This window comes from Takifugu rubripes, chromosome 19, assembly GCF_901000725.2.
Source record: "Takifugu rubripes chromosome 19, fTakRub1.2, whole genome shotgun sequence".
In the NCBI taxonomy this organism is placed as follows: Eukaryota; Metazoa; Chordata; class Actinopteri; order Tetraodontiformes; family Tetraodontidae; genus Takifugu; species Takifugu rubripes.
In genome coordinates this window covers 13,311,262-13,337,994 of record NC_042303.1, presented here as the reverse complement: position 1 = coordinate 13,337,994, position 26,733 = coordinate 13,311,262, and the positions used below count along the sequence as shown (strand labels likewise).

Below are 26,733 nucleotides of genomic sequence, written 5' to 3'. Positions count from 1 at the left end.
GAGAGGCCTCTGCCGGCTGTCGTTGCACCGCAGGCATGTGTTCGTTTTGCACCAATAACAAATATGCACACCAGGCAAATCAAGGTGTCCTGGATGGTGCAATGCAGGGAGTAAGCTAGCAAGGGCACGCAGACCTTGCCCCGACGCCGCCTTCTCTCACTCATCTGCTTTTAATCCTTTTTTCACATCCACGCTTCCGTTTTTTCTGCCTTTCATTGTAGAGAATCGTTCCCATTATGTGACTACTCAGCAGTACGGAAAAGGAGAAGAGGTGCGCGAGAGGACAGAAACCAGGCTTTTAAAGGGAGAGGAAACGGGTCAAACTGAAGGACTCGGGGACGAATATCCACCTCTGGAGAAAAGATAAAGTTTTCACATCACGGTTTTAAAAATTATTCCTGGGAGGATCAAGAACTTACTGATACAAAAGAGGCAAAAGGCTTTCAGAAGCCCATTTAAGAGGATCAATGCTGTTTTACCAGCAAGGTCTAATTATCCTGGAGCGCTTGACTGAAGCAAAACAGCCTCACAGAGATCAGAATCAGGATCCAGAACTCGTCAAAATCTGTTTTAAAAATCACAACGTAAGAAAAAAAAACAAAACCGAAAACGGGTTCAGAATGCAGTGGGATTCTCCGTTCATGCTCCAGGTGAGTCTTTCACACTTCCGGCATCGGGAACGTCAGAACGAGCTGGTGGGGGGGCCGTCGAGGACATGTCCTGGGTTCAATCCAGTGGGCACTGGGACAAATTGGCCACATTCTGGACATAAAACGGAGGTTCCTCCTGCTCTGCCCCTCATCTCTCAACTATTGGAATCTATTTTAACTGTGTTATTTATTCATTCATTGGCAACGTTTCCACCAACAGGAGTCACTCAGCCGTGAAGACGGCGGCTGTGATGCGGCGCTAACGTCTCATGGAGCGCCAAATATTTGCCTTTTGGACAATAAAGAAGAAAAAAAAAATCATTGAAGCTTTCCCCAGTGGATTCCACACATAAAAATAGACCTGAGGAGATGTTTGCTTGATGCCACTGTGAGGTTCTTCTGAGCGAGTACAGGACGTGTAAATAAACCGAGAAGACGCGCAGCTTTAGAGGGAAACCTCTCCTCCGTGGAGAAGTGTTCCAATAAAGCTGGAAGGCGATATTCCTTATTGGCTTCTTATTGAAAAGCGCGAGTCAAAAGGGGGTAAATTGAGTAAGTGGGTGGAGGTAAAAGGCGTGCAGGGAAGATGTGCCAAACTCAATATTCTGATTGGCCACATGGGTCTGCGCATGCTGCTCTCATTATTGCGTTCTACTCCATCCCTCCTACTTTCAACATTGGTCGTGACACGCAGAGCGTTGCCGCGGTAAAGTACCTTCCTGGCGGTGCCGGTGATGTTTGTGCCCCCCCCCCCCCCCCAAGATCAGCATTAGAGAATGGTTCCTTCCAAATTAGTGCAAACGGCCAATCGGCTGCTGGTGACAGCGCAGAACGCTCTTAATGAGGAGAGAGTGCGACTTTGGTTCTTACCACGCTCGCTGGACAGGGTGGAATCTGCAACAGAGAGAGGGAGACAAGTGGGGGGGGGGGGTTAGTAGATCATGACGGACTGGGAAAAGTGGCGCGCTACTGCTAATGCTAAACGAGGCCAGAGGGACTATCTGGACGCTAACACACGTACAGAGGACTATCTCTCTGTCACATCTGTGTAATCATTCACATTCGTCTCTGCTGATTATCCCGGCGGCGCCGTTCAACCAAGGATGCACTTTGTTTTCTCTCTTTTACATCTTGTCATTGCCTCGAGCGGCAGGATTTATCAATGTCGCCAAACGCTCGTTGTGATCTTCCAGACGCAGGAGAATAGCAGCACACGCATAAATACGCCAACCAACACTGGCGCCACAGCTGGATGACAGGAAGAGCGGAACGCCGTTCTGCTGGTTCCCTGACCTCGGGTCCTCCGAGGTGTTCAGAAGTTTTACTGCAAGGATTTCTCTATTCACAAGTCCTCAAATTTGAATGATTTGTCACTGAAAATAGAAATGTTGGTGATCTCTGCGTTGATATTGGTGCATATTTCCTGCCTGTTTTTCTTCAGCCGCTCCACTCCGACCACCCCAGAAGATGGAAATGAAGTGAAACTGCAGAGGACATGCAAGCAAACATCAGCTCTGCATGAGTGAATCAGGGCTTTGGGGGCGGAGCCTGTCAGGCCGCAGCGGGGCCGCCTGCAGAAGCAGAGCCTGGACTCTCGTTTGCAGTCATGACAAAAACGGTGCCACTTGTGCTTTGAGCGCTGTGCAAAGTATTTTCCTGTTCTCTGTGGTTCAAAGTCACAGTTTTGAGCGTACCATTAAATATGAATACGCTGACCTTCCTGCTTTGAATCCGACACACAGGCTGATAGTAACAGGGGCATTCTTTGCTCTAAATGCATTCAAACCCTTTTGAAAAGCTTTGACTTGTTTAAGAGCCACATTTCTTTCTAAATGAGAGCTATTCTGCCCAGACAGCCCAACTGTCTCCGTTCCTCCTCTTCATATATAAAGAACTTCGCTCCCCACATCTTAAATTATTCATCTCCCTCTGTCAAGAATTCAGCCTTGCTAGCAGTTGCCCATATCCCTCACAAATTGGCAGACAGGCTCTTATTTGGCATATGGTGCAGAGCGCCGCAGCAATTCTCTCTCTCTCTCTCTCTGTGTGCTCGGCCTGCTAGAACTCCCGAGGAGCGTGGCGGCGCCACGATGCACAAACAGTCAGAGACGCGGCCGCAAACACCGATGATGAAACAGCTCCATCAGGGTTTTTCCCAGAGTTGCAGGACAGGGCGTTTGCATCAGGGTCTGGATGCGTTGCCCTCCCGTCAGAGTTGATTTGGTTGGGGTGAGAATGAGGAAAATAGTTTTTCTGTGACCTCTCTTAAGTTTGGCGAGCTGAATAGATGTTTGGGAAGAGTGCTAATGTAAGTGAAGGGGTGATACTGATGGCGTTTGTTAGCAGGATGGTGCGTGTTGATGCTTCCATGACCGACGAGCTCTGTCTCTCTGCACGGAAACACAGCTCGATTGCATATGAACGTTTGCATATGTGGCCTCGTAGAAGGCAGCAAAGTAACTTCCCTCTGCGACCTTCGGGGGGGGGGGCAAATGAAGCCGTGGTGTCTCTCTTTAAGTGAAAGGCAAACTTGCACTTGCGGACATAATTACACAGCAAAAAGAGGAAAAACAAACACCTCGCCGGCTTATTTATTACACACTCAACGTAAACCGCGTTCACATTGGGCCGTTTGCCAAACGCTCCCGTTGCCCTCCTGATGACTAATAACAGCAGAGCATTTTCACCTAATAAATAATACATTTGAGAGTCTAATCAAATTGAACAAATGAGTATGTCTGGAAAACTATTAATCACAGAGCAAACGTATGTTTACAAATACAACACTGGCACAAACAATCAATTATTCATAAAGTGAATGCTGGGTAAGTGGGCTTCTTCCCGGGTGAGATGCTGCCATAATTGGAGAGGGACTACAGGAGTGCCGGCTGTTCCTGTGTGTGTGAGTGTGTGTGTGTGTGTGGGCACACCCGTGTTTATTTCTACTCTTCCAACACACACACGCACATGCACGAAACACTTCTCCCCATGTGGCAACTTCCCCCCAAACACGACAAGAGCAGGCAGAGTCGGCTCATTACTGCCTAATGAGTTGTCTGATTAGTACTGAATATAAAAGCCTTATTGTCAAGAGCTGTATGTTTATTTTGATTAATTACTGCACTAAAGTGAGTGAATGGAAGCACAATGACACGGGGCATTAACGTTTGCTGGTAATAGGGCCCTCGTGGAGCGAGCTATCGTGCCGTCCACACTCTAAACGCCACATAGAAACCGTGACCAGCGCCCAGAGAGGTTGTGTATTAGACAGACGTGTATTTAAAACGTGCTCTCACTTCCTAAATACCCATTTTAGTTTTTAACACCATCTGCTGCGTTTGCCCCTGACGTGTTATTCTACGGGCACACACACACACACACACACACACACACACACACACACACACACACTCAGGGATGATTGCCGCGCTGCTTTCAAGAAGGAAAAATTCACTTTTGCTCAGCGCTGAAATATCATATCTTTTTAGCCGCTCCTGTGTTTGTTTTATAGTTCATTTGTGCCGTAACTAGCGGCGACGCCACCTAAAACCTCAGCCTGAGGTAAGATGGCAGCTTTGAATGAGCTTAATAGCTCTGGACGTTCTTGTTTGCCTCTGCGTGGGAGTAAATATACTGAACAGGATGCGCACATGTGCGTCTTTGACAGTTTAGAGCGACGTGACACAAATGACAAACAGCACTTCAAACCAGGCAAATGCTCCGCTGGTGCTGCTTCGGTGATCACGTGACCCGCGCAACACTTGTCATGCCGGCAAAACTGGCGCGTCTGCAGAACCCCGGATGGTTAATGAGACCCTTCAGCACATCCTGATTTATTTAAAACGTCTCGCTCCAGACTGTACTCATGCTGCCAGCTCTCACACTCTCTTCTATAGTTTGAGTGTAATTATTCACTTTGATCGGTCCGTTAAATGTGTAATAACAAAAAAAAAAAGAGAGAGGTCTTTAGGATTCCATCAATCAGAGGTCACGTGCGTCGCCCACTGGGCTACAAAATCTCGCCGCCTCTCTCCAAGTGTGATAAACACATTTGCCAGAATAAATATTTCAAAACGGCAGAGGGCTCCTGTCACACAGAACGTCTGTGCTCGTGTGAAGCTGCCCCCCCCCAGCCCCCGGGGCTCTGGAGCTGGAGCGGAACGTATCGTCTAGTCCTAACAGACACACCTCAACATCTGACGTGTGCATGAGGCGGGTCATCGCACGTGATTAGCTGTAAACACACAAATCTCCTTGACAGAGAAGAACCACTGTTAGAAATATTGTGTCAGATTTACATAATTGGAACAATCGCTGGGGGAATTGTCGCACTTCTTTCTGCAAATGTGCTCAAAATAGCTTGAAGAGGTCTAAAGTGAATGAAGGGGGGGTGGGGGGGGGGGGGGGGGGGGGGTGAAGAAGCTGATAAAAGCAGCATCATTCCGACCGCAGAGATTCTAACCTTTGACATTATTTTTCAGCAGTTTACTTGGCCGATCCCATCTAACATCATTCATTTCCAAGCGGTTTAATGATTTAATCTTTTTTCTAATCAGAGACTCGGAAAGTTTTGGTGAACTTTTGCACTTCAGTGGAGTAAATAAACCCTCAGGTTGTGGTTGTTCTCAGCACCGGCTTCTCAACGGCTCTCTGACACCGTCTATGAGGGAACGCCACAGATGCTAACAGAGTGTTATCCTCCTTAGAGAGCCCATTTGGAGCTCATCCACCAATTAAAAAGAAGCTTCAAGACAAGATGCTGGAGCGGCTCGGGCAAAGGTACCGGTTCTTCCTGTCAGCAACCAGGGACATGATAAAATAATCGCTGCTTAGTTACACCCAGTAAAAACCGTTAAAGAGGTTTGATTATCATATTCAAGAGGCAAGAATCAAACAGAAAACCCCCTCTAAACCCTAAACCCCCCCCACAGAGGGAAATCTGTCTAAGAGCAATGACTTCCAGCAACACGGAGCAGGTGGACAGAAAGCACTCTTGTTCTTCTCACAAGCGTAACAGTGTAATATATTCTGTCAGGCCATAAATCTCAAATTGATCCTGCTTTGTACTTTTCTCGGAGCTAAAATGAGTAACAGCGATTCCCCGGGAGGCTATAAACCGTAATGGGGGCGACTCAACCTTAATGTTAATGCACTCCAGGTAGCAGCTAGTTCATTTCTGCAGCCTGCTAGCATGTAAACATCATGCATGTAGAGACCTTTTGGCACATTTGGTGTTTACATGCCTGAAAGCTCTGCCGACGTGTCACAGGTAGCAGTTTCCACCGGGGCGGCGCGATTAACGCCACATGAATATGCATGTGCAGCCCTCACTCATGGGGACGGAACCGCTGTGAGTCACAACGCGTGGCGCGGTTGTTCTCCGAGTGCTGTTCTCCGACATGCAGACGTGGAGAGGGTGGGCGGGGGTCCCCGCTGTGATGAACTGGTGCTGACACAGCCAGATGTTTAGTTAAAAAGCAGAGCCCTGGTGTGGGAGGCAGGGAGGAGCTGGCAGGTGCTGCAGGGGTTTCAGGCAGAGACGTGAACGCACAGAACGCCGGCGGCGCGCGCAAATCTGTGGGTACAACGCACGCACAAACAGTCACACACGCGTCCCTGGCTGCACGCAGGGTCGCTCAGCACCGTTTCCTGGTCAGAACGCACACCCTCGCGTCGTCGTTCCTGTTTTGACCTCACGCCCGTTGCTGCGTGATCCCGCTGACTGTGTGGAGCGCAGCGATGGAAAGAAGCATTAAAGTGCCTCCACGTGAGGCTTCATTGGCAGAATCAGACGCTTCTCCACCCTTTTTCTTTCTCCATAAATTTCTCTCTCTCTCCCGCCTACTGAAACTAATCGCATTTCCCACTATAGCTTAAATTAAATAGATGGCTGCCATTAAGACTGGTAAAGGACACAGGAAGGCCCTGGGGTGGGTGGGGGGGCTCTCTGTGTAGGCCTGGGATGACAAGAGATGCTTTAGGCGAACTCGGAGAGAGAGATGATGGAGGGGAAAGTGGACGCTGACGAGCACTTTGTGGCCTCACGCGGCTCGTTTCTTTTCTCGGCGATGCTGCTTGCATGCAGAAAAACGCGAGCTCCTCTGCAGCATTTCTTCTGTGTCAGCCTATCAACCACTTCACCTCCTACACCCCCTCCAACCCCATTTAACCATCAGGGGCTACAAAGAGCAGTGCTGTCTCCTCGCCAAGCAACCTCTCTCTCCTCCCTCAGATCTCTGCCGGCTGCTATTGACAACTAGCAGGTACTGTGAAGTATTTCGTACTCACCTGGGACTCATCTTAGCAGTCGCATCTGTCCAATGACGGACTATTAGGAGGCGGCTAAAGGCTGCCGTCAATCCCTCAGGCACATATTTGATGATTCCCACATGGGAACGTTTGCCTGCTAGTCTTAGCTAACCTCCCGCGCTATTTTAACAATCTCTCCTGGGTCTCTTACAGATCTATTATGCGTGTGCAGGAGGCACATTATGAGACGCCTCGACATCTACAGTAGAAACTGCTTTGTCAGAGCCCGTGTGCTGTGTTTCGAAGCAGCTTATTTTCCCGAAGAAAACTGGCACAAAACTGTCACAATGGCCGAGGTCCATTTACTCCCAGGAAAATGGTTCATTCTGACATCCTCAAAGAGGAACAGTCTGACAGGTAGAAGCAAATAAATGACTGCCATCAGGACATTTTACAGAAGAAAAGAGCAGAATTAGCTGAGATTAAGCACATTTCCATTTTAATTTGCAGCATTGAGGTAACAGATTGTGGAAGTACATTTATAGGGTGATTTGAAAAGGGACGGATTTGGAATCTGAAGTTACCGTTTGGACAAAACAAACCCATCTAAGCCTAAGGTGAGCTTATCTCTGCACCCGTTAGTGTAATGGCTCAGCAGCAGCGCTCACGCTTGCCTCCACGCCATTATCCTTGCATGTGGTTCAAGGAAAATGGCAGAGAGCAGGAGGAGGACGGGATCAAGTTTTGTGACAAGTCTAAGTTGTGGGCGCAGCAAGAAGGTCAAACGGAGCACTTAGATACGAGGAGCCACTAAGTGGACAGAGAACATGCTTGAGAACGCTCTTGTAAAGGAGAAAAGGCGTGTTTGGTTTTACAACGTCTGTGGCCTCTTCACATGCTTTGAGTGTGTGTGTGTGTGTGTGTGTGCGCCGCAAATTGTAAAGCAGTAGCGCAAAGCCAGTGTACCCAATTACAAACAATAGGAGTGAATCGCTAACATTGCTGTTATTGATCGTGAAGAGGTCGATAATTCCCCCTGTTTTTCTTTTCCTTGTGTAATTGTGAAAGAAGTCAAACATGACATGAACCATGTTTTCCGGAAGATCAAGTCAACTATCTGAATGCTGCTTATTTTAGCTTTTACCTTCTGCTCAGACTGGATAAAACCACACGTTGGGTTAAACACACACACACACACACACACACACACACACACACACACACACACACACACACACACACAGCAGCATGTTGGCACAGTTTCAGCTGGACAAGCGCTTTTATAGACTCATCATAGTTCATTTATACATTTTTTAATCCGCAAATGCAAACTAAAACTGGGCCTGCAGCCATTCCTCAAGCTTTTCCAAGTAAAAATGATACCTTTCCGGTAATTTGAAACTTAATGGTGCATTAAAAGAAACAGGAAATTGCTATTAAATGCCATTGCTGTTTGTTAATTACCCATCTAGCTTGGATAGATTACTACTGTTCTGTAAAAATCTATAGTCGGTCAAAATGGGTTTAAGAATAACCCCGGTACTACTGAACACTTATAGACGTTTTTGGCCCTTCATTAAAAATAAAAATTATATTTTTGTTGCTCCTGAAAGTTTTTCGTGAGCAAACTTTAATCACTCAGAACTGGCCGGTATTACGGTGCTTTTCTCCGCTCACCGGCGAGCCGCAAACAGGCATTAATTCATGGTGTTGGCTAAACTAAAGCCGGCAAACAACAGCCCCAGCTCGTCTAATAACGGGGGGGCTTATCGGCTGGCGCCATCACCTCTAATTTTCATCAGTTTTGACAGCCCCATTAAACGAATCTGTGACCAAAAATAAACATGTTTTCTCTGGTGAGCTGACGGGACGAACGTGAATCACACCTCCAAGTGTCGCGGAGACAACAGCCCCAGCTCGTCTAATAATGGGGGGGGGGGGGGGGGGGGGGGGGGGGGGGGCACGTTTTAAGATGTGACGCACGTTTTAATTACAATGGCGGGCCGTGCTGACATCACGCTGAACAAGACAAAACGCCACCTATTACCCCAGGACGGAAACGGTGCCAGGACGATTCTGGAGCTGATCACATGCTGGAAAATGACGGTGACAGTGGTCGGCAGGAGGATTACAGAGCAATTCTCTCTTTTAATCCCGATCTAATAGTAATGAGTTTTATTATCCTTCTCTTTGAGTAGATAATTGTGCAGCTACAAGGACCGAATTGTGATAAGGCGACATTGGACTTTTTCCTGTCTCCTCCTTCCTCACCGCTCAGTCGCTCCCATCAAAGTCTCATAATCAACAGCCAAACGCAGAACCGTGTTAATACAGCGTCACATCTCCGGTTCCACAGCGTGTTATCTCCAATGGGCCCTATGGGGAACGCACTTCAAATTCAATTAAAAGACAGGCACAAAGAACAGCTTTCAGAACCCTCGGTGGGCCGCCCGGGACAATGCAGCGCTGGCCAACGCCACCTCGGCACTCGGGGACGGTGACGTTTCTTTATGCCAGTATGACATCTTTATCCTTATTATCAGCCTTGAATACACACACACACACACACACACACACACACACACACACGCACACACACACACACACAAAGAGCCCACCTGTCTGTCAGGAGCACAAAGGGAAAAAAAATCTGTTTCTATGACAACACCGGGCTTTAAACTTACGAGTCACTTCTCTAACTGCAGCAGACATGGAGGTGCACTCTTGCTTCCCTCCTATATTCATCAGTTTTCCTTCTTTTGCAGGAAAATTGCCCTTAGAAATCACAGATGTGCATGAGGGAAGGAAGGAAGGAAGCATGCAAGGAACCCTCAGCTGATCAAAATAAGATGGCACACAAATAAGCTTGAATCCTTCTTATGCCCTTGTCTTGCCCTTGCCCTTGATGATGAACCCCGGCCATACTTGAAACGAGGCGTAGAGAAATGTTCTCCGATATGCGGCGCCCACTGACGCCATGGCAGAGTGCAGATGAAGAAAAGGACGCACATAAATGTAATTAACCACAATTATTGGTTTCCACAGTAATAAAAGTCATATTTTTGCAGTCCCATATTAAATCATTAGCTAATACATGTAAATATTTAGCCATGTTTAGAATCGTTCCCTGTATTTTAAAATCGCTCATTATAATGAGCTAATGAAGCTAATTCTAGCTACGCCGATGGCAAATTCACTGCAAGTAAGGCCAGAACCATGGCAACTAGCGCTACTAATGACGGCATGTTGCCCGTTTGTGACTTCACTTTACTTCTGCTGATGTAGCAGCCGGCTAGCGACAATGTTTGATGATGTGGTCACATGGCGTCCCATTGCCGCTCACCGTTGAGGCTCAGGCAACAGGGCGGACAAACACCGGGTGAGAAAGGCCGCCAGCACCGCCGACGTGACCACGGGCGAGGAAGTGGCGGCAGTCTGACGACCAAACGTGCATCCCACCGGCTTGTGTCTCGTGTGATGAAATGAATCATTACCGCTGCAGCATGAAAGAACACCGTCTGGCGGGCGCCCAGATGCTCCCTGGTGGGGGCTGGTTTGCGATGGCTTGTGAAGATAGACTGCGCATTCAATCACAATGCAGCTTCTGGCTTCCTGGCCACCCCGCTGAAAAGCTCAGGGCGTACAAAGATCAATGGAAATAAATTAATTACTACGCAGGCAAATGGGAATTCTGGGTGGCCCAAGTTACCATGGAAACCCTTGCTGCATGGCAGCTGATGTAAACAAAATTGAAGAGATTCTTGTAAACAGTTCTGAGGCTGAGACGCGCATGTGCGGCGCATCGGGATCATTTTCTGCGCTTCTGGAAATGTTTTGTTTTTTTTGCAGCGGTGACGTTCGGGGGCTGAACCGTGTAAAAACTGCCAGCTTGCCTGTTTCGCATTTGTGACATACAAGCAATTAAGGGATGAAACGGGTTGTGAAGAGCTGCCGACGCATTTATCGTGACTTTCCCGCACCTGCTCTGCCTGTTTGGACCTGCAGAAGCCCGTTCAGGCGCGGTGCCTGCCTGAGGGCTACATTCGCTGGCACTAATATCACACAGCGACCCAATGAATTACTAAAGAGTACAATCAAGGGAGAAACCAGCCCCCTGTGCTCATATCGCCATGGAACTGGCCTTCCTACTTACGCAAGCAATATCGCGAGCTGTTGTTTAGCTTCCATCACATTTTCCATTAAAAGTGGCATTTCATCTAAATCAAGCCCCCGGGGTTGAAATCCATGTAAAAAGCATAAGGGAGGTGAGAAACGGGGGAGTTGGGGCACATGTGAGGGCGCACGTGTGGGAAGGTTCCAGCGGATAACTGATGTCATCATCGTGGAGAGGGTCAGTATTTTTAGCCACGGAGATAATCAGTGGTGCATGCTGGGTGTTGCTATTAAGGCAAATGGAACAGGCAGTAATCCGGGCCGTGTGGACCCCACGATGGTGCACGAGCGTCCCTTCTCGTGCACCATCAAGCACCCAGCAACGGTGGGTCACTGGACCCGGTTCAAATGGTCAGTGCTCAGCTGCCGCAGTCCACAGAGCAAGTTTCGCCGTGACTAAAGCAAAGTATGGTGGGACAGAGTGGCTAACAGAGGGCAAACACTCGCCCTTGAGGAGGTACGAGTCTGAGTGTTTGGATTGTTTGGATTGTTTGGATCTGTCAGACAACTTTCAGGCACTCGACAAAAGCGAGGAGCCTCCAGGAGCAGCAACTGCAAGACTGCTCGGCCCATTTTGCTTTAAAAACAAGTTAATAAATGCCAACGTGCGGGTGGCTTAGTCACTATCAATCCAACAGTTTGCCCAGAATGCACTGGACATGGCAAAATGATTAGTGCAGCTGCCTGGTATCAAAGTTTGGGGGTCCTTCTCTGTAGAGTTATCAGTCTTCTCCTGCTCTCTGCCCCAGTCCTGCACATGTCCCCTCGGTGGACTGGTGACCCGTCCAGGGTGTCCTCTCTCCCTTGAGAAAGCCCCCTCCCCCCGATGAGGGTAAACAGAGGACGGCTGGAGAGAATCATCGGACATGAAGCAGGAAAACAGTGCACGCGGGTTGGAAATACCACATATTTGAAATTGTGACTAATTCAAAATCAGTTTAGAGGCCATAAGCAACTTTATTTATTTATTATGGTCAATAAATAACATAATCACACCCATGAGTCAACATGAATGAGCGCATTATTATCTTAAAAAATTATTGTTTAGACGCATTACTACGAGTTGTCAAAGCTCAGCTGTGTGTTTAACATTAAAACTCAAACTGCAGCTAAAATTGATTGTTATTTCACACGGATGGATCGTATTAATTAATGATCCGTGACAGACAGTTTTCATAGCCGACGGTACGTATTCACTAAATCTTTGATCGGGACGCAATTCAACCGCGTGCCTTTGACGAGAAAAGAAGGAAAAAACGACATTAAGAAGCGCCGGGGTGTACATTTACACATCTGCCGTGACCTTTACCTGCTACCTTAATGAGATTTCCATTGATTCCACCTTCCCCAAGAAAATAAATCAACTGGAAACTCAATCAAAAATTGACACGACAAATCTGAATGCTCCAATGGTCGTGTCTCTAACGAGTCGATTCGAGTACAATGAAACGGCTTATAAACAGGGGGGTTATTATGTTATTCTACAGTGTGTGTGTGTGTGTGTGTGTGTGTGTGAGTGTGAGACAGATCAATTTGCCTCAATGCTCAATTCCACATGGTTCAGCAACGTCTAGGTGGGTAACAGCTGCACAGTGGGTTCAGGTTAATCCCCCCCCCAACACACACACACACACACACACACACACACACACACACTCTTACCCTCTCCATTACAAGGAGGTCGGGGACGGGACTTCTGTGAGGCAAACTAAAGTGGTTGTTTCCAATCCCAAACAAGTCGGCTGCTTGAGGTGTGCGCTCCAATTCCCCAAATTCCCAGCTTGACTACCAGGGGCGGTTTATTAGAGGCCGTAACCTCAGACTCAGGGGCAGAACTCCAAAGTTTTTTGTACAGGAGGGAGGACCGCTGGTAGTGACCCAGCAGGTCAGCTGAAGGACACAAAGGATTTCGTTAATCCAGGAAATTCTTTAGTACATGTGAGGAAAGTCTGTACCGGGGGCCCCTCAGGTTCCTGCGGAGCCTGCTTTGGGGGTCAGGGGCCAGGGGTGGTGTTGAATACAACACGGGGGCAACTGCTAGATGTTGAATGTTTCCTTCCTGGTTTGAATGAACGAATGAATCAAATGACTACACCTGATTTAGAATTGCTGGTCGTTTTATGGTGTCTGACAGGATTCAACAGCAGCCGCAATATTGCCAAAGGGTTTACAGCCTCAAATCCAAGGCTGGGACAAAAACCCCACCTGGATTGTGGCTTCTGGGTGTGTAGGCTGAGTTGTTTGGGGCTTGTTTACTGGCGAAGGGAAAATGGAAGCTGAAACAGACAATTTGTTGCACCATCAGCGGAAGAAAAGGTTTAACTTGTCGCGCTGTTTCTCAGCCCTCATGGTCCCCCGGAGATACAGAGGGTCCAGAGATCCGGGGGGGGGGGGGGGCAGGTAGATGAGTCGGGGATGGAAGGACAGAAATGTGTGAGAATTCTTTCCTTGTTTAAAATAAAAAAAGGCAGCAGCTTGATCAGACAACGACGGGCCGGCTTTGATACAGCTTTGAAGGTTTCAGCGAACGGCAGATGCTTGTGCGCGGTCCTGCCAGAGCCGCCCGTTGCACCGCGCTAGCGCGGGGCGTCTGAAGTCGCCAAACAAAGGGACGTTTTGGAAGACAAACACGGCCGGGAGTTTTGCAATTAGCTGATCCAGTTCCACTGATTGGTAATGACGGGAGCAAGCGTTGCATCGAGGCACATGGTTAAACACGCACCCGCCCACGCACACAAACACAAACACTCACTCACTCACACACACAAACACTCCCACCCACACACACACAGACTTTGCTTCATTTACTGCTATACCAAATCTGATCTGATTAGCAATTAATGGTGTAATTGGCCGTTGGAGAGGTTGTTTTCTCCCCGGAGACTCGCTGGTTCCACTGAGCTGGTGGAGTGGACGGGGAGGGATGTGATTCTGGTAGCGCTTGTCAATAAAAACAACAAACAAAAAAATCTACGGTTACAGGGCGCAGAAAGGTATCTCGTGCACTGCGATGCTGCTTGTGGCGATGGTCTTGACGCCCTTTCAGAAAGAGCGATAATCAAATCAGCTCCCCTCTGCCTCCTTTGTCACGGCCCCAACGTAAGAGCTGATGATTGATGAACGCTGAGCCTCAACATGGCTGCCGGCCGTGCGCTACACACACACACACACACACACACACATCCTCAGGCCCTCTTAATGGAATCGACCTTGTTGTAACCCCCACCCCCTCTTTCCTGTGTTTAGTTTTTATTGCGTTTGTTCCTACATCCTCTCGTTTCCCACACAGGAAAAAAAATGTATATATTTCCAACATGGCAAAAGCGTTTGGAATCACAGATATTGCCGCCAGGCCGTGTTTTATCGAGTCAGCAGAACAATAAAAGAAAGGTTCATCAATAATCTCAGTCCCAGGCGTTATTCCAACTGGGAGAGATGGTTCTCCTGAGCGCGGAGTGGAGCCGTCTAATTCCATTCCAGTCTTTGTGCGTAATTATAACACTCTGCCCTTCATCTTATCTCTAAAACACACAAAACTGTTTTCTTATGTATAATTATATGCAGCATTCATCCGCGGAGACATCCACTCATGTCAAATTAAATAGTTGCCAAGCAGCGGCGTTTCTTACGCGGCCAGTTTAGTGAGGCCCGAAACATCAGAGAACATCAAAGGTGATGGCCGCTCAGTTAGCTAAGCGCTAAAAAGTTCTAAATTGTAGTTCTTAAAAGACCACGATTAAAGGTGCAACCCAGAAGCTGGCCAGCTCCAGAATTACAACTAAAATAAGTCTTCAAATCCCTCAAACCTCGAAAGGGCCCTTTTATTCATTCATGTGTTGCACCTGTCTGTTGTTTACACTCGATACGGCTCGTTTGGCTCAGTGATGGTGGAGAGAAAAACACCCACAAAAACACACATTTATCATGAAACCAATGTTTTTGGAACAAGCGATGTTCTGATAACCTCACCGAGGAACTGATCAAAACGCAGGCCTGAGGTGCAAGAAGCAAAAAATATTCTTTGTGGCAGAAACAAAATCTAAAGACTTTTCAATTCCAGTAAAATTAAGTCACTGTGCATGTCCGCCTACAGGTGCATTACAGTATATCAGTGCATAATGTGGTGGCATGTGATTGTCGATTGACCTCTGACCTTCAGCGTGAGGAACACTCAGCCGTCTGTCAGCAGACAGGGAGGTGATTGTCAGGTCTAGGGGGCCTTGACCCCCACTAACAGCCGTCCTATGATAATGGGCTCTCTAAAGTGTAAACAAACACCGGACGAGGAGTCGCCGCGGTCTCAGACCGCCAAGCCGCCCGTCAACTGTGAGCCGTCTCACTGAACTGACATATTTACACAAAAAAGGGAGGGAGGAAAAGAGATGCCGGCATTAGCATGGATCGCATGTTGTTTTTCTGCGTGGGTGTTGAAGCGTTGCTGTGCTGACTAAATAAGTCAGCGTGAAACCAGGGAGGTCTGCCAAGTCAGCAAGAGCAGGGCTTTAGGACAACTTTTCAAACACAAATGCAGTAAATTAGTCACTAATTAAATGAATGCAGTGGACTGGCATCGCAGGCAGGAAGGAGCTTCACTCTCTGGCTCCTGCATTAACATTAGATGGACTGACGTCTGAAACATCTCCAAGATAATCGTGCTGCTCGATTTAACTGCAAACGCAGACGAGATTTGTGGGTGGCATCAGCATTTTCAGTGTTTAAGCCATGAAGGAGATTTACGTTTTCACCGACTATGAGAGGAGATTTTTCCAGTTTGTTCGTCCTGGGTTGACCTACGACCTTACAATCCACAACTGTACACATAGCAAGTTAGCAACCGGGAGCTAAACTGGCGCGCTCACCGTCAGGTCCGCCCTTAGCACAGATGAGATGTTACGAGCTCTTTTTGAGCTGTTGGCGTATCAACGTCTTTGACAATATTAGCGCCGGTCCCCGAAAATGCAAGAATTCCTTTATTATATTGCCATTTTTCAGGGGAGCGTCGGGAAGAAAGCGTGCGGCGCAGCTTTACACGCTTCCGTGCAGTTCAGATTTATAGAAGTGCTGTCCAGAATAACAGCAACACGATTCATACTTGATGTGCCAAACAAATTCCCTTCAGCCGTCAGCATGTCGACCGTGTCTCCCTGGAGAAAAGTAAAGGGGGAAGGCTGCAGTCTGCACTAGCATACAGAGGAAAACAGGGGAAAGAGAGAGAGACTGAGAGAGAGGAGGGAATTGCATGTGCTGAGGAGCTGTGCTCACAAACATTTGACCGCTTGGCTCTGTTGTCCTCTATGCAGCCTTTTTCTATGGACTCCCCCGCTGCTCCCCAGCTTGTGTGCGCTGCAGCACCCGCAGGTGGGCTTTCAGCCTGTAAACCAGACTCAACGCGCCGGCAGAGCTCAGCTCAATTTGCCTTTCACATCTGCGATGGTGTCACAGATCGAGGAGAGCCTGAGAGCTGGGATCACAGGAGCAACAGCAGGGAGGCTTCTGTTCAGGCTGATTACGGCGTCTCATCAGAGACGCCGTTGGTTTTTAAAGGGATCCTTCGAGTCCTGAAGGGGGATCCAAGGAGACCTGGATGCTCAAGTCTGGAAATCCAGAAGGAAGCTAATTTTGGGATTAGTTGAAAATACCAAAAAAAGAAAACAAACTCAGGCTAGGCCGTCTGCTTAAAATAAGGTATTGCTAAAAACAAATCAAATGCATTATGTTTGCTGGCTCGCCGTGGGAGTAAGTCAATCAACAGCCTTTATTTTCTGAGTTTGTTTTTTCTTGTCTTACAGATTTGCAAGTTTGGTTTCTGTCAGTCTTTGTTTTGAGGCCACGATGTCCCCAACAAACAGTTATAAGGTCTAAATATGTATTACAATTGTAATTAAATTGCTTTTAAAACCTGACTGCTTTAGTGAAGGAACCACAAAGCTTTTGAGCGCGTGTAAAAGGTATGAATCTTCCTATTTGCTGTAAACTGATGGAGGGAGAGGAATTTTGAGGGGAAAAAAACTGCTTTGACTCTTTTATTCATGTCAAATCCATGCAAAGATGCTGCCCATGCCAGGCTGCGCTCTGATTTTCCAGACAGGAAGGGTTTTCAGAAGTTTTCAGGAATCAAAGGTGCCATGAGTACACAGCGAGCACTTAATCCCTCCGAGCAGCCAGGTCCCTTCCTTCCTCCCTCTCTTCCTCTCTGATAATAGTTACATCTGAGGCGGGAATGCTGATGAGGTTTCCCACCGAGGAGGATCTAACGACGAGGCCGACACAGACGCCACCTGCTTCCATGGCAGCAATGCCCAGCTCCCCTCTTTAATCCCATATTTTCCCCTCGCTCGCTCTCTCTCTCTCCTCCTCCCTTTCAAGCCGTATCGGCTGCGTCGCACTTTCCCACATCTCTCACTGTTTGCCTCCGCATATCATTTTCCACATCTCTGTCTGCAGCCACGCTATCTGACTCTCTCTCTCGCTTCCCCGCTTTCCTCCTCCCTCTTTCCTATCAGACATCTGAGCCAACAATCAATGCCATTTCATCCTGGTGAAGGAACAAATGGAATTCCAGCTGAGAGCAGCTCACAAAGGCTGTTCTGTGATGCTGATTCCTTCCCCTTGCACTGCAGCATGAACCCCCAAATCTGAGGATATAGCAAATGCTATTTGATTAGCATTCCAGTCGAGTCTGCCCTGTAAAACATCTCAACTGTGATGGAGGACTCTGAAAGGCTCATCTGAAGACTAAAAACCACAACTAAACGCGAGGGCGGCCCATATGCGCTGCTGTGATGCGGTTCCTCATTAACACACTCTCGCTCTGCTATATTTTGTAGCTGCATCTCGCAGCTGGATCCCGTTGAACTTCTCCCCTCTGTACTTATTGTTCTGCCTCAGCGTCATGGGGCAGGTTGCCCCTCTGTGCCTCCAGCAGGCCCATCTTGTTCCCCACACACACTAATGGGAATCTATGATAATGCCCGACTAACCAACACTGAATGTACGTGGGAGGCGGCTCATGTGGAACCCACGCGGCACTCGCAGGATTAATTGCGGTCATTGTGCTTCAATAATGGCGTTAAATCAAGAAACTGTTCCAGTCTCGTTGCTCTCATTTGGCCGTGTTACCTGATGCTTTCACAAGGTTCTTCTCGCCTTTTCGCACAGATGTGCGTGACGCATTTGGCATTTACAGGAATTGTGCGCATACCAATTAAATTCCCCCGTTTTCTAGGATTAATGCTCACAAAGTACATATTTCCAGTTGGTTATACCGAAACGGTCCTCTTTTTTCAGCAGAAACTGGTGTTCAACATGGAAAAATCTGCCTCAGCTGGGTTCGTAACAACCTTTTGACCAAAAACTCCACAAGGTTTCACTCTTTTTGCCTCCCAAATAAGCATTTCCATCCAATCATGTGCCGACATCACTGTAATCTTTAAGAAATCCCATCTGTGAGAGTGGAGCTGCAGGTTTTCCTTAAGATCACGATCTCCAACGGCTTCTGTGTCGTGCGTGTCCATCTTCTGCACACTGCACCTGTTGTCGACACCCACAGGCACCAGAACGCACGTTTTCCCTTTCGGTAAATATCGTTCCGAGTTTCTTCCTCTTTGCGACGTGAATTGTGGATTTTGCCTTGAGGAGATTCTGGAGAACCCACGGCTGTCAGCAGCGGCTCGCCACCGCCTCCCTCAGAATGACAGTCTTACAGTAGCTGTTAGCGAAGAGTTAAGGGATACCTTTGGCTTTTTCAGCGCTGTTGTTGCTGGCAGCTTCCTCCTCATCATCCCTTACAAAAACAAGCTTTTCAAAGTTGTGCTTGGCTTGCAGGTGATTGTTCAAGTTTGAGCACACACACAGACACACACACACACACACACACTTTAAGGCCTGAGTGCTGAAGCTTCTCTGTCCAGCCACAGTCCGTCACGGCGTGATGACCTTTGTCCATCTACACTCCACTCTGGTGTCAAGTGATTATCAATTTAAGCTTCTTTCTGCAGTTCATTATCATCATCCATCCCTCGGTCCGCTCCCCGAGCTGCTGCGGTCAGCAGGGGTGAGGATGCCCACACCACACGCTCACACCACGGGGGAGGTTTGCTCTCCCGGCCATGTGCGCCGTTTTGGAGAGGTTGGCAAAAACCCACACTGACACAAGCAAATTCCATCCAAAGACATCGAAGCGGGACTCAAGCTCACAACCTTCGTCTTGAAAAAGTTGCAGGGATTCATGAAAGCAGCAGCACCGAGGAGCCGACGGGAGCTGGTTGGAAAGAGACCGAGATCGTCATTCCGACCACACTGTGCCCTAAAGCTACACCGGCCTCCCCCCGGGGGCGCCGCTTTCATCTGATTAGTTTTCGTTTCTGACTGAAAAAATGAAGTGGTTTAACTCAAAGCCCAGCGGTCTCACCTAGGAGGAGCCGTCCTCCAAAGCTCTTCCATTTAAACCACCTTGACTGGGACCTGGACGAGTTCTCACATCAGTTTAACTTCTGTAACTTTGATCTTTGCAGTTTTATTCTTTCCGTTTTAAATAAAGCGTTTTTCGTCCGGGTGGGCGATCCACAACGGTGGCTCCTCTCTAACACTGCACAATATCGAGAACAATCTCTCCCGCCCTCTTTCCGCTGCAGAACCTCGCTCTCCGCCAGCTGCATGACGCTCCCTCAGGCGTCGCTCCGCATGGACGTCTGGCCAGCTGTGCCCCCCCCCCCCAGCAAAAGAAACAGTGTCCAGCTGTGAGAGTGAAGTTAAAGGTCCGTGCTCAAGCAGACAGAGCTGCACGTGGACGCTGATGGAACAAAAGACAGAAGCGTTTGCTAACATCTGCACAACTCCTGATGTGACCAGGCGAGCCCAGCCAGAAGGCTCCGTGGGATCACTAATGAATGCACTGACATTTCCTTTAATCAACACGCTCTATCAAACACTGCCTGGCACCGTGGGAGGTGCGACGCAGTAAAAGAAAGACATAAAAAAGAGGAGTGGTAATAGATAATGGAAAACATAATGCATCAGCATATGGCGAATTGCACACAGGATGGGGGAAGGAGTGGACATCCCTCCTCGGGGGGCAGATCCAGCCCCTCGCTCGAGCAGCCCCGGAGGTCCAGCTAACATTAACACACATTACATGCTGGGCCGGACACGCCACCCCCCCCCCCCCCCCCCCCCCTTTGTTTGATTTGAAATTATAATGAATTTAAAGTTCAGAAAATGAACAAGCGACATTTTGCAATTTTGGACTATAAGAAAAAGCCACTGAAACAGTTTAACGTGAAGCAAAAGCTACATGATTGGAAAGATCGTTAGGCCAGTAAAGCTCGTTAAAAGGAGACTGGCTTCCTCAAACATTACATGAACTAGCCACTGGCTGAATAAAATAATGATGTTGATTAATGCGAAGATACAAAATACAACAAACGGGACTATTCATAGATTTTGTGACCATAAAGCTGGCTGGTTTTAAGCTTTTTGTTATTGCTTGTTGTCATATGTTGCTGTGGAGATTCTGGACCACCAGAAGACACATATTACTGAGGCACCTCCATGTGGAGCTTCATACAACTACATAGAAGAAGTCATGTTTCGGCAGCTACTGCGTATTCCTGTTGCTATGACAACACAGCAAACATACAGGTGTCTCCCTGACTCCTTCCAACAGGCACACTCAAGCCTCTTGAATCCCCACTCGAGACCACCATAGGTGAGGATTTGGAGGTTCTGCTAAACCGGAGCATGCCTGTTGGCGTTTGTGTTCACGCGTATTACGGCAGCTTTCTGGAGATCTCAAGAACGGCTTTAAACGGCACGTCCAAAATTTGCATATGAGCGTTGACAAAGAAAAATCTGCTCCTTGATTTAAATGAGCTCTATTCAGGGCTTCAGTTTAATCACCATCACGCTGCACCTTAATTGACTCTAATCAACACTAATCACGCTTTTACTCACTGGCAAAGAATGTGCTTCCAACTGTTAAAAATGCTTCAAGAACTGGCATTTTTGAGGGGACAGTTCAGGGAAACGTTGCAGCAGCTGTCGATGACATGCAAATCATCCAAAACCAGACGTACTTTAGTCTGTTGAACTGTTTCAAAGACGGCATCAATGCACAGCAAACGCTCATAACTCACTGAAAAGGAACTGGGATTTTGACAGTTCCGATCCAGGGACGGATCATGGTGCCCCTGAGCAATCCACCCAATCCCCATTGCTCCCCGGGCTGCCCACTTCCCTTCACCTGGCGCGTACACAACTGGAGTGTATAGGTCAAAGGTCAAAGTCATGATCACTTAATGGGTGTGTGCGCGCAAACATTTTGGTTTCATTTCCTTAGGGTAATGACACACACACGCGCGCGCGCGCACACACACACACACACACACACACACACACACACACACACACACACACACACACACCTTCCCTCTATCCAGTGCCAGAGCTGCAGCCTGAAAATACATTTTTATCTCAACTTGTTACAGAAATGGTGACAGACGAGCCAAAAGGTTGCCGTGTCTCTCTGTCAAAACTAATTAAGTTCCTCCGTCCTCGAGTGTGCCTCCAAGGGCTTCCACATCCTATCGCCACTGACCCACCTGTGCGTCTGATTTGCCTTTAAGCCACACGCCAATTTTAGAGAAACTCAAACCACGCTTCCTGCGGGCCTCACATCCTCTCACCTCCCCGTCCATCAGAGCCCACTCTCCATTAACGTCACCGTCCACTAAGGCTGCCACTCACTTCACACACTCCCAGGTTGACGTGATTTGCTTCCAATCCGCTTAAGACATCATAGGACGCCTTTACTTTGTTCCGTTTCTTTTGAAAGAATCGTTCCCACTGTTGCAGATTGCCCGGCGGGCAGCTGGACGTCCTCGGAACGTTTGCTCTTATCATAGGAGCAGATTCAGCGCACATTAACAGGAAATTGTTCATTCTGATTTAGAGCTTTTTCCAATTAATCAGGGATTCAGTCGTTGCTTTTATCCTTAAGCTGAGCCACAGCTCGGCCTTCACGTCTCTTTAAAATCAAACTTATTTACATTTTAGTTCCTAACTCAAACACACCAACAACAGAACACACTCGGTAGGTTAAGGTGACACCTAAAGGGAATTATTGCTTTAGTCTGACTAAAACTGGAATCTAAAAGCACATGTAAGTGTAAATCAAACTCCAGAATTTGACTCCTGCACTTTAATATCCGTCTATACGAATATGCAATACTGTCCTCGGTTTTCCTAGTTTACGTCTGCGTTGCAAACTCGCTAGCTCAATATTAGCTACCGTTGTGTTGGTTTGTAGTGCGACCTGGCTGTGCATGTAGCCCTAGTCACTGAAGGCTAAACCTTTAAATGAGTTGGAGGAGATGGAACACTGAGATTCTGAAAGCCAGGCTCAGACGTGATGTACTAATGGTAGAGGCTTCACAATGTTTGTATCCATTTCTAGCAGCACTCAAGAGTTCCAAGCAAATCCCTGGAACCAGACTGAAGAAGATGTCCTTCCTCTTCTCTTTCACATTCTAACTGTATTTTCAAAGCGGGCTGTTGAAGAGGAGAGGAGGATAGTGGAAAAGCAGCAGTGAGGCACTTTGAGGTGAGCTGAAAGTGTTTTCTGTATCATGACACCTTGGCCGGATGGAAGACCCCCTCTCCTGCTTCCCTTCTGTCGGTGCGGGTCAGTGTCTCGGCTCTTGTTCGTGCAACGCGCTCAAAGGTTGAGGTTCTTTCCTTGTGTAGGCTTCCAGCATACTGTGAGCGCCTTTATGAGTTTCCTTTGATCGTTTGCTTTCCTTCGTTTCAAACCGCCTTCAACCTCACTAGTGGAGAATAGTGTTTGTTAAATGTGTTAAACAGGTAAAACAAATCTGACCTTTACCAATAAAACACAAAATAGGCCCTGAATGAAGAAAAGAGAGGATCGAAAACACAGGAAATGGTCTTTAGCCTCCTCGTGGTGAAAGCACAAGAGGAAATCCAGGGTTTAATGCAGGGATTAGACTCATAATCAATCAAATAGATTAGAGTCCGTGACAACAGCGTAGGCAGCGGCACCACATTGGGTCCGCAGCCAGGAAGTGGCCAGCGTTTTGACTGTGATTGGCTACAGAAGGGGGTCTGAGAGAAACAACGCCACGGTCGGCCCCACGTCGTAAATCATGCTCCCTGCACTCTTAGAATGGTTTAAATCGAGCTCCTCTTCTGGGCCCCGACTCGATCCCTCGGCTTATTAGAGCCCCACACTGAGAGAATAACCAGGCTCCCTATTCATCACCGAAGCCTTTCAAAGGAAAGTCGGGCCGGATGCGTTCATTTGTACCATCCATTTAAGCGCATCCCCCTCGCGGCACCTTAGTAATGCTGCGAACGCACCCTGCACTCCGGCCGGACGCTGGAAAACCATTACATTTTAAAAGCCGTTGGCGGACATCGTTCACACTTAACACACTGTAACACGCGACGCCGGGGCCACAGCGTGAAAATGTCTCGCTTTAGCCATCTTTAGATCGCAACGTCCGATGACGGAGTTTCAAAAAACCTGTGTTAAGATGAGCTTTCTGACCGGGTTGATGGATCCGATACTTGAAATATTGTTTTCTGCACCTAAACGACACCGACCAACCACAACACCATCCTCTCCTGGACCAGTGGAGACTTCAGGGTCAATAACACCAGCAGTTACTCTCCCAAAGCTCAGGGAAAGCTTAAAAAGCAGATTCTATCTGGATCCAATCCCCTTTGAATAGCTGCTCCTTTGTGTGATCAATACTTGCGCCACTTTGGACGCATTGAACACCCACACAAAACATCCTCCCCCGAGCACAACGAGGGTTTTGGGGGAGCGATATAGGATCTGAGACTTTAAGACGAAAGATAACAAAGTAAACAGTGATCTTCCCAGCAGCACCAGCTTCCAGACATGGCCAATCAGCTGGAGTCCTGCCGTAACGTTGCCTGATGAACCACGCTTGACTGCACCGTCATCGGTGTCGTGAACCTATTTTAGCTCAGAAGGCGTTCGCTGCATTTTAACTCAGAGAGGCACTTTTGGCAGATCACAGACGGAGTCAGACTGTTGGTTCAAGGGTGAGATGTGATAAAAGGTTTTTTTTAATCTTATCTTATCTTAAAACGTACCAAATATCACACAGGTTCAATATTGGATTGAAAGTTCTGCGTTAGCTCTACGAACCAGGCAGCAGCTCTTCCAAACCATCCAATCACTGCTGATTACTGCACGTAGAGGACTTAGGCTGTTTCCCAAACCACCCCCTGTACCCTACATAGTGCACTCAATAGTGTGGACGCCATTTTGAAATAGTGTCCGAATTGTTAGTGAGCACAGCTGGACCCTATGTGGTGCACTCAATGTATCCCACAATGCACTGCAAAAAGTAGTGTACAAGCGAGCACTCTAACTCGGAAGATGTATCCCATCAGCCTTTACGGTATCACGTGATACCGACGGGATACATTTTTTAACGTAATTTCTACTGTGCGGTTTGATATATGACATTTTTGGAAATAAGATTTTTTTTTTCAGTAGTTGTGTTCTTCAGAATCGTCTGCTCCTCACCAGGCGACAGAATCTCAGTAAAAGAATATTTACAAAGATGAAAAGTAGCTCTGGATCCATGTTTTGATGAAAAATTGTATTTTATTAAATGTTTTCACGACAGCGGAATATGACTTGAGAATGTACCATCACGTCTTGGCTTGAAAATGTCAAGGGACACTAATTATTTTAGGTAATAAGTAATTATTATTGTATTATTATTGGCATTAATATTTCATTTGATTATATAAAGTTAATTATAGGGTAATGACCGCTGAATGTATTTCTGATGGGTTAAAATAATTAAATGGACCTGGCCACTTTTCCCGGCGACCGGTTCGTAATTATTATGCAAAACCATGACGTCACTTTACGTGCGTCGTAAATGACACTGTTGTCCGAATACTAACTTTAAATTGAGTGCGCTACATAGTTCACTCAATCCATGTCCCCCATGTAGTGAGTAGTGAATAGGGAACGAGCGTGTGGTTTCGGAAACAGCCTTAATCTCTCCACAGTTGCTGCAATGCATTGTGGGATTTGTAGTAGAAGGGGTGTGGGCTCTATAGACTGATGGATCAGGAATAATATAAATAAAATTACCTTTTACTGGGTAGTTTGACACATGTTTTCATGTTTGCATGGTCTAAATCTTTTAGGATTATCTTTTCTTTTAAAACTTGTATGTACTGTGACTCAGCACAACCAAATACGCATGCTTATTAAGGGCGTGCGAGTTGCTAGCGCCACATTGATTTTCCCGTCTATTTCTCCATCCGGTGGAGTCTCCCCCAGCTTAATCTGCGCTGGCTGATAAACGCCGGTTGTCGATGCACGGCGAGGCGCTGGGACATGCTTCAAAAGGCCCCTGCCTCGTTCGCCGTTGAAAGGGTCAAAGTGGGGACGTCAAGCTCATCCTGAACATGAGGCGACGTGACGGGCGAGCAGTAGCAGATGATAAGCGCGAGACGGCGAAGGGGGTGGGTGGGTGAGTGGTGGGGAGCGGCCGTGCTGCTGTGCTGTCAGAGATAATGAGTTCAAACATAAGCCAAAGGTCAAACAAGAGACATGGATGTGTGTGGATGCAGTATTAATCACATTCACAAACACATGGCGCGGCACAACCTGTCTGCACCGGCGGCGAGATAAACAGCAGTGTAAACAGCGGCCAATGACAAGGTCTCCTCAGCCCGTGCAACATGCCACACGCATGACAAACAGCCCGACCCTGCTGGCTCGCCACAGCAGCCGACACATTTTCACATCTACTTGCTTTTAGAGGGAGTTTTCTTGGATTTTTGACAACATTTGCATAACTCACCTGTAAATGTCAGCGAGAAATTTTCTTTTTGGAAGAATTTGGTTCAGAACTACTTTTCACCACAAAAGAAGCCAAATGAGTAGACATTAATAATGCTGAGGGCTGGGATTAAAGACCTACACTGCCAACAACCACCAGATGGCGATCACGATGACAACACACGTCAGGCCTTGAGCTGAGCTCCTCTAACGTCTATTACAGGCGTATATTGTACTTAACTCAGTATTCACGCCCCAAACAGGAGTGCTTTTCATTGTTGATCAGCTTCATGAATCAAAAGCTACAGTGAGTTTAAGTCTGCTGTTGTTTATTGGTCCGAGTGTGCAGATGTGGCACCGCTTGGCTGACAGGGCTGTAACCAAAGGCACCAATCTCAGGTAACGTCAGAGCCGTCACACCTCTGGTTACAGGCGCATTACCCAGCTCCGGACTGTCTGGACGGTCCGACAGCACAATGACAACAAAGCGACAGTCATAATAGCCCCGGGAGGCCCGTCTGTCCGTCTGTCCGGGGTCATTTTTTCAAGCTTTCTGAACTAATCACAGCTGGAGTCTGTTTCCCTCCTACCAGGACAGGCCAGTTACCATAACAACGTCAGGGGTAACTGTGGTTACTTGCACCCTCGATGACTTTATGAAAAGTTACACAAAAAGAAATGTTGGTGACAACATTGTTGTCGGATTTCTCTGAAGGCAGCAGAAGACGGCCTGTGTTAGCAGCAGCACATACCGTACAATTAACACTTGCATTTATGGAGCATATGTAGCGTATATATGCTAAT

General features: G+C 47.6%; 1 protein-coding gene across 3 annotated transcripts in view; it reads right to left on the bottom strand.

The window, feature by feature from the left end:
* cdh4 (cadherin 4, type 1, R-cadherin (retinal)) overlaps positions 1–26,733 on the bottom strand; it is a 126,300-nt gene that overhangs the window by 70,442 nt on the left and 29,125 nt on the right. For 2 of the 3 annotated variants that reach the window (XM_029826483.1, XM_029826484.1), the window contains exon 3: positions 1,521–1,544. The exons of the other annotated variant lie outside the window; for it this stretch is intronic. In XM_029826483.1, the coding sequence (XP_029682343.1) occupies positions 1,521–1,544 (24 nt within the window). The remainder of the gene's footprint in view (positions 1–1,520; positions 1,545–26,733) is intronic. 3 annotated transcript variants of the gene reach the window in all.